This window comes from Rhincodon typus, chromosome 6, assembly GCF_021869965.1.
Source record: "Rhincodon typus isolate 14 chromosome 6, sRhiTyp1.1, whole genome shotgun sequence".
Classification (NCBI taxonomy): domain Eukaryota; kingdom Metazoa; phylum Chordata; class Chondrichthyes; order Orectolobiformes; family Rhincodontidae; genus Rhincodon; species Rhincodon typus.
This window is the reverse complement of record NC_063337.1, coordinates 7538508-7547070: the sequence shown is the minus strand read 5'-3', so window position 1 is coordinate 7547070 and position 8563 is coordinate 7538508. Positions and strand designations below refer to the sequence as shown.

Sequence of the window (8563 nt, the reverse complement as noted above, 5' to 3'; positions counted from 1 at the left end):
CTTTTGGTATTACATACAAACATACTGATTAGGGGCAGGAATGGGCCTTTTGGCTTCTCAAGTGTACTCTGCCATCGAGTAAGATCATGGCTGATCTGATTACTCAACATTAGTGGCTTGTAATCTGATGCTGAATGTTGAAACATCTTGAGTGAGATCACTGAGCTGGACACTGCTTGGTAAAATATTAATGAGAGCACTGATCCAGACTTTCAGCTCCATTAAGTACATTACTACATCTCCCTTGTGAGCTATGTAGAAAAAGTCTTGTTTGTTTTCATTAATTCTAGATGTTCCAAATATGGCAGCTTATCGAATTAAAACTTTTCGAAGCGCTTATGAAATTGTATAGTACTGAATGGTACCATTTGGTCTGTTATGCCTGTACAATTATAGAGACGTAGAGATATGCAGCATGGAAACAGATCCTTTGGTCCAACTCGTCCATGCAGACCAGATATCCTAAATTAATCTAGTCCCTTTTGCCAGCATTTGGCACATATCCATCTAAATCTTTCCTATTCATATTCCATCCAGATGCCTTTTAAATGTTGCAATTGTACCAGCCTCCACCACCTCCTCTGGCAGCTCATTCCATGAACACACCACCCCCTGCGTGAAAAAGTTGCCCCTTAGGTCCCTTTTAAATCTTTTCCTTCTCACCTTAAACCTATGCCCTCTAGTTTTGGACTTCCCTACCCTAGGGAAAAGATCTTGACTATTAACCCTATCCATGCCCCTCATGATTTTATAAACCTCTATAAGGTCACCCCTCAGCCTCTGACACTCCAGGGAAAATGGCCCCAGCCTATTCAGCCTCTCCCCATAGGTCAAACCCTCCAACCCTGGCAACACCCTTGCAAATCTATTCTGAGCCCTTTCATGTTTAGCAACGTCTTCTCACCCAATCAGTTCCAGTTCTCTGCCCTTTTCAAACAGTACTGTAAGTAATTTCCTTTCCACAACACAGTAGCAATGTTAACTAGACTTGTAATCCAAATACCAGGCTGAGGATCTGGATGCAGGTGTTCAAATCCTGCAGCAAGTGGCTGGCAGAATATCAATGCAGTTAATGAATAAATTTGGAAAAGAAATGCTATTCTGATCAACAATGACCTTGAAACTACTCGGTTGTCATCTAACATACACATCTGGTTCAACAATGGTCCTGGTCGAGAAAATTTGTCATCCTCACCTGGCCTGGCTTATTCCTGACTCCAGATGCAAGTCCCGTGGGTGTGTTTCAACTCCCCTCTGAAATGGCCCAGCAAAGCACTCAGTTGTAACCAATGTTACAGAAAAGAAGCGCAATGGGGTTTGTCACATCACATTGACTGCAGCAGTTTAAAAACACGGCTCACCACCATCTTTTCCACAGCAGCCAGGAGCTGGCACTGAATGATGGCCTCGCAAACAATACTCACATCCCAAGAATAAATAAGAGTAAAATATTTATCTAATGCCTTTTTGAAAGTTGAATCCATGATTCGTCCAGATCGTACAGAATTTTGTTTTAGCAGAAATACTGGTTCTCCCCTATGTTTCTTTTTGGAATTACTTAAATCGGTGCCCTCTGGCTACTCGCTCTTCTGCTAGTGAAAATAGCTTTTCCTTATTTACTCTGTGTGAACCCCTCAAAATTTTATAACAGCCGTAATAAGTCTTCCCTTTACCAAGTCTGCTAAAAGGAGAGTGACCTTTGTTTCTCACTTCACAATTTCGAGTGCAGTGACTACTCTTGTTATGCGGCCAAGTGTAGCAACCATTCTATACCCGCACCCCTACCAGGCATGTGATCAATCTTGTTTCCATCGATTAATCCTTCTGTCCACATTTTGGCTTTTTCACAGGCTTTGGATTTTCTTTCTTAAATGTTTAGGCGGAAAATCAACAAACTGGGAAGGTGGCATCCGGGTGCCCGGACTCCTCCGATGGCCCGGAGTGTTAACAGCGGGCAGGAGCATTGATGAGCCTACCAGCAACATGGATCTCTTCCCGACGATTGTCAAACTCTCAGAAGCCACGATGCCAAGAGACCGGTAAGCAGAAGAGGAAGGACAGTGTGAACCTTACGCACACACGCAAAGATAGAAGTAGCTGGAAAAGCTCAGCAGGTCTTCCAACATCTGTGGAGAGAAATCAGAGTTCATGTTTCGGGTCCAGTGACCCTTCTTCCAAGCTTTTCCAGCTATTTCTGTTTTTTGTTTTTGATTTGCAGTTCTTTCAGTTTTTTATTTAGTGTAAACCTTGCATTGGCTCATTCAGAAGTGGTGTTACCTCTGTCTTGGGAAATTGTGCTTTCCAACCCTTTGTCTGTCCAGCTCACTGACTGTTTCAATAAACTTCTCCAAGGCGTCTGCATGCGAAGTGAATATTTTCCTATTGGTGTAAAGTCACAGACAACCATCACTTTCGGTCAATTATTGACTCTATTGTTGGAAATGAGTGTTGAATTAGTGCAGCTTTGACAGTACGGCCACAATGAGTTAAATAGCCTCTTCTGTACCGTATAATTCTATGATCACATATACTCTCTCCTTTTCTCTTGCACCCAACTGCCCCTCAGTCACCCTCCCATAAGAGCAGACAGCTTGAGTGATTGAAATGTTAAACCTGCCTTTACCCTGCTCTCCCCCACCAGGATAATCGATGGCCAGGACCTGATGCCTCTGTTACTAGGTGAAGTACAGCAGTCGGGACATGAGTTTCTCTTCCACTACTGTAATAGTTACTTAAGTGCAGTTCGCTGGCATCCAAGGCACAGTAAGTCCATTACTTCCTGGTATTTTACTGTAGTTAACAGAAGTGTCAAAGCTGGCATGTTAAGGTATTAAATTATAACGCAGTTTGGTGGTTACAGTAGTTCACTCATATATATATGCAGGTTGTCTGGGCTGTTTGTGGTTTGCTGCCTCAGCTCTGTGCACCAGTAGTTCTCATTGAAACACTGGTTTGAATGGTTAAACACAATGTTAGAGGCCATTCAAAGAAGAGTCGTACTTGCTGGTCGATTTAAACTCCAGCTCATCAAGTGCATTTTATTTAATCCTTCATTATAATGAAGTGAGAAGATGAACATTACCTGTACATAGATGTACAAATATATTCACTTAAAATTGGTCAACTAGTACTCATTAGTTTAACCTGATAGGAGGGTAGAATTTAAAACAAAACTTTTTAGTTTACTACCTTTTCAAAAATAATGAGGCTGCCCCCACTATTCTTCATGCACTGAACCACAAGTAAAAGGACAAGTTTTTTTGCATTTAAATGTAGCTTTATGTAGGAGGTTAATGAGCTCAGTTGGCTAAGATGGCTAGTTTGCAATACAGAGTTGCACCAACAAGGTAGATTTAATTCCCGCACCAGCTGAGATGACCATGAAGGACTCTCCTCAACCTCTCCCCTTGTTTTGGATATAGTGACTCTCACCTCAAGGCACCATCAGTTGATGCTGTCTGATGAGAGAGAGGACCTAAGGTCCAGAAGGTATATGATGACTATACCTGATGATTGCATAGGGGATATGATACAGAAGCAGGCCATTCAGCCCAATCCGTCCATGTTGGTTATTGTGCACCACTCACACCTTGTCCCATCTTTCCTCAATCAAACACCATTTATCTTTTCTCCCTTATCCCTCCAATCCTCGGCTAGATTCCCCTTCAAAGCATTTATACTATATGCTACAACCTCTCCCTTTGGCAGCGAGTTCCACATTGTCACCACCTTCTGGTTGAAAAAGTTTCATCTGAATTCCCTGTTGGATTTCTTGATGACTATCTGGCATTGATAGCAGCTGGTTATGATTTCTCATTAAAAGTAAATACTCTCTATATCTACTCTACCAAAGCATTTGACTTCTAACAGACCAATTCTGAACCTTTTTTCAAAAGAAAATGGATCCAGTCTGGCAATCCTCTCCTGATCTGTGTTGTCCTTATAAATCAACTCTGCACCCTCTCTAGTGCTTCTGTAGCCATTTTCATAACGTGGAGAGTAGAACTGCACACAACATACTAAGAGTGTCATATTTCCATTTGAGAATGTAGACAGTGCCCTGTACAATATCACCTCACAAGACACTATGAGACAGCACAGTTAAACCCTCAGTATTTCACTGGACTGTCAGCCTAGATTATCTGCTCAGGTCTCTGAAGCGGAGCTTGAGGCCATGACCTTCTGAGATGAGAGTATGACCAAGTCAGCTACAACTGACAGAAAATATGGCTGAAGAAAAGCAGTAATAAGTCATGATTGAAGAGGTAAGGAGGGTATGAATCAAAAATGAAGGAAGTGGCTCGGAAAATCGATGACAGTGGTGGCATTTTGTTAAAGATCGCAACCCCTGAATTACTGGGCAATGTGCCAAGAAATATGACATTCTGAATGACAGCATTGTCTTCGGTCCTATGTCACACCTTAGGGAATTGAGCACTTCACTCATTCTGATCGCATTGATGTGTTGCAGCACCTGCCTGCCTATCTAACCTGCATCTTCAGATAATATGTCATCTTAATATGCAAAAGTAGTTTTGCTGGGGGTGATATTCCATGCATTCATATGTGACTGACAGAGTCACAAAACAGCCGTTCTGGGATGGTTGGGTGGCTAGAACAGCATGCTCTCAAATAAGTTTTAAAATGAATACTGCAATAACTGGTCAAAATAACTTGCTGGATAGATAGGTTTTAAATTTCCATGCTCTTCCCATCGCAATAACCAAATTAGATATTTATTTAAAATCTGAAATTCTCATAAAGGGCACATATATAAATTTTCAAGTTACAGTTACACTCTCCTTGCTGTCCCACTATAGAGAACGACGACAGTAGGACTGGCTTGCCTAATCTCCATTCTGAGTGTGAACGTAGTGTTTATTATGGAAACATATTAAAATAGGGACTGAATTCCATCTGAGTCCCACCTCTTTCACCTGTACATTATATTTGGTCTTGAGACCCAGTTTCCCATGTTAGAGGTAGCAGCTATAATGTAGTAAAGATCCATATCCAAGCAGAATTCCTACAAAGTAATTCTGTCCTCATGACAAACAGCTGCCAGTGTTTGTGGGACCATATCAAGTCAAATGGCAGCAGAAAAGTAGACAGACACGGGGAAATGGAGTTTCCAAAGCAGCAGAGCTTCCTTTTGCTGCTTGGTTTGTACTGTAGCTTATTCTCATATCCAAGAGATTGAGTCAGTTTTTTTTCCTATGAGCAGATTTCATACTGCACCATATGCTGAAAGACGAGTGGATCTCCTCTTTTTACATATTCATTTTTGGGATGAGAACAACGAACAATACAGCACAGGAACAAGCATTTCGGCCCACCAAGATTGCACCAACACTTGATGTCTTCCTTAATTATAAACCTTTTGCCTCTACACAGTCCGTGTCCCTCTATTCCCTGCCTGTTTGTATATCTGTCAAGATGCCTCTTAAACATTGCTTTGTATCTGCCTTCACCACCTTCTCTGGCAGCACAATCCAGGCACTTATCACTCTCAAACGTCACTAGCAAAGACAGCCCTTGAGGGGGTTTGGATGTCTTTTGAAGCTTGGTTTGTCATGATTTGCAACCAGGAATAAGGCCAAAAAAGTGCCAGCCTGATTGGTAGTACTAGAGGGTGCCTTGTCCTCATTGAATTGTACCCCAGCAACAGTCCCCAACTTCAGGCGTGAGAAAAGGTGTCAGGAGGGGTGGGTGAGAGAGAACAAAAACACCTAATAAGGTGAAAAGAATTGTTTGATCATATGCATTTGAATCATTTGTTTGAGTATATTGAATATCAAGTATTTAATTATGCTGGGCACAGTGTTTTCATGTTGAATGGTCTGTAATAGCGCATTGTGACAAATGATGTGTATTTACTGGTGTCTTCTGGGAGAGTCTGACCTAACTTGGTGGGTGGTCACAATACCCATGTGAATTGGCACACTTGCCCGCAATAATGGTTTATTTAATAATGTTGATATCTCATGTGCTGTTTATCCTCCTAAATTTACCACAGGTTCCTCTATATGGAAAGCTCACTTCTTCACACCAAACTTCTATCCAGAGGGGACTCAGGGTTGCTTCGACACACATGTTTGCTTGTGCTACGGAGACTTCATCAGTCATCACGACCCCCCTTTGCTCTACGACCTCTTGAGGGACCCATCAGAATCATTGCCATTGACACCTAGCTCAGAATCCCAATATCACCAGATACTGGAAGTGATGCAGAAGGCTGTAAGCAAGCACCAGGAGACACTGACCCCGGTGCCCGATCAGTTATCACTAAATAATGTGATTTGGAAGCCTTGGCTCCAACCATGCTGCAGCACCATATGGAAGCACTGTAATTGTGATAAAGAAAGGAACAGAAGCACAGCTTTGGATTGAACAATGGATTAGATACAACTCCCTCATCTGAGGCCTGAGGAAAGAAGTGCATTTGGGATAGCTGTATTTTTCTTTCCTTCTCTCATTGTTTGTTATGTACACTCTTTCCTCCCCTCTTTTCTTTATTTTTGCTTTCTTTCTCTCTTTCTGTCTCTCGTGCTCTTTCTCCCACTCTCTTTCTCTCACTGTCTCTCTCTCACTCACTCTGTCTCCTCTAACATGGACACACTCTCTCTGTCCTTCTTTACAAACATTCTATCTCTCTCATTCCCCTGTCATGACATTTGTTTGGAGTGATATACTGGCAGTGACCTGTTGCTGTTGAAATGAGAATGATACACCCATGCTTCACTGAGTGCTGTACCAAATTCAGGTTAATGCAGGGTTGGAGAAAATTTTCTGTAAATCTAACAGTCCCCCAAATCCAATTTGGAAGTATTTGACATGTTTGAAGATGACAGAATGCTGTTCTCAATCTAGTTCTTGTTTTTAAATCCCTCCATGAGTTTGGCCACTTAGCAGCTACTGTTCTCCAGTTCTACGTAGCTTCAAAGTCCACCCCTGACATTCTCCCAGGTAAGATGACTTGAGCCTTCAACTGCCTGACTCCTCTCCAAGAATTCCGTCAGTACAGTCTTTCTATCTCTGTTCTCTGCTTCTAAATGCTTCCTCAACAGCGAATTATTTAACTGAACACTTAGTCTCTCCTCCTAATGTCTCCTTTCCTCGCTCAGTAACTGTTTTCAATATGTCACCTGTAAAGCACCTTGGGACTTTATGACAGATTTAAGTCCATTAATTGTGGCTATTGACATTCTTTTATTAATGAACACAAAATCTGCAATACTGTAAATAGGAAAAAGTCTGATTCCAGTTTCAACACGTGCTGCCGAGCAGGGTTGTGATAATTATTGATAACATCTATCCAGTCTATATTGAGATGTGTTGACCTTAGTTCAGGCATTGATATACATATATACATAATATATATCACCTATATTAATCATTCCTTTACTATGCAAAAAAATGAAAAGGGAGAGAAGCCCATTCGTATCCTGATGGTTTTGTTCTGATCTCAGGGAGGAGTTGGGCTTTCACAAGCACTCGCCTAATCAACAAGAGAAAATCTTGATCTTCTACTGACTTCAGCATTTAGAGAAGACCAACAGACATCAACGTCAGGATGTGCTATAATAGCAGCAAGCTGTATCTCATGGCCTGAGAGGGGTATTACACAGAGAAGCATCTCAGCAATCTCTATGACTATATAACTGACTAATACCTCATGCACTGCATGGTGTTGCAACATGTCTCCTAGCAGCAAAACCACAGGAGGTCTGCCACTGAACAGATTTTGCATATGTCCAGTGTCCTATAGGAAAAATTGGGATTTCAGAATTGGTTGTACAAAGTGAAATTAAGACTTGCATTTATATAGGCGCATTTCATGACCTCAGGTTGTCTCAAAGTGCTTCGCAGCCATGGAGATCCTGCTGAAGTGCAGGCACCGTTGTAATGTAGGAAATCAACGGAGTTGCATTAAAGATAGGGTTACAAGCAAAAACAATCATGGCCACTTAGGATCATTTGAACCGGTTTTATTTTTAAGGAAGTTATTGAGACATTTCAGAGAAGCAAGCAGTCGCTCAGTCCTTCCTAACTCTCTAAACATGACTCGGTTGTTAAGATTTGTTTTATATATACAATGTCCTCAGATATAAAGTGTGATTGCTAATGTTGGAATAGATATTTTACAAAAGGGATTTTCAAATAAAAAGACACAGATACGTATGGACCTTGTGAGTTTTCAGTCAGAGGAGATTAATGATTGAGGGGCCTCACGGTGCTGTATATGATTCTACAGTTTTCATTCAAAGCCTCACTGTGACAGCTGTACACGTTATAGAAGATAGGAAGTGCGTAAAGAGCTGGAATTTCCTGGATGATTAAAGAACATTCGTAGGACTTTAGCTGGGGAATGAGTACCGTGCAGTGAGTTGGTGATGGGGGATGTCGGATGGTAGATAATGTGATCAGGAAACCCTTGACAGGTTCTCCATTGTCCTTGCAAAATTTAACTGCAGAGTTGCTTTAAGTAGACTTGCCACCCACAGGAATCTTAATTGACAGACATAACGGTAGGGAGGCTCTCGAAATCAATCCACCACTCATA

General features: G+C 41.6%; 1 protein-coding gene across 1 annotated transcript in view; it reads left to right on the top strand.

Moving 5' to 3' along the window:
- sts (steroid sulfatase (microsomal), isozyme S) overlaps positions 1–8185 on the top strand; it is a 60773-nt gene extending 52588 nt beyond the window's left edge. The window contains exons 8-10 of the mRNA XM_048597876.1: positions 1880–2039; positions 2642–2763; positions 6017–8185. Of these exons, the coding sequence (XP_048453833.1) occupies positions 1880–2039; positions 2642–2763; positions 6017–6390 (656 nt within the window). The 3' untranslated portion in view covers positions 6391–8185. The remainder of the gene's footprint in view (positions 1–1879; positions 2040–2641; positions 2764–6016) is intronic.
- Positions 8186–8563: the final 378 nt, after the last annotated feature.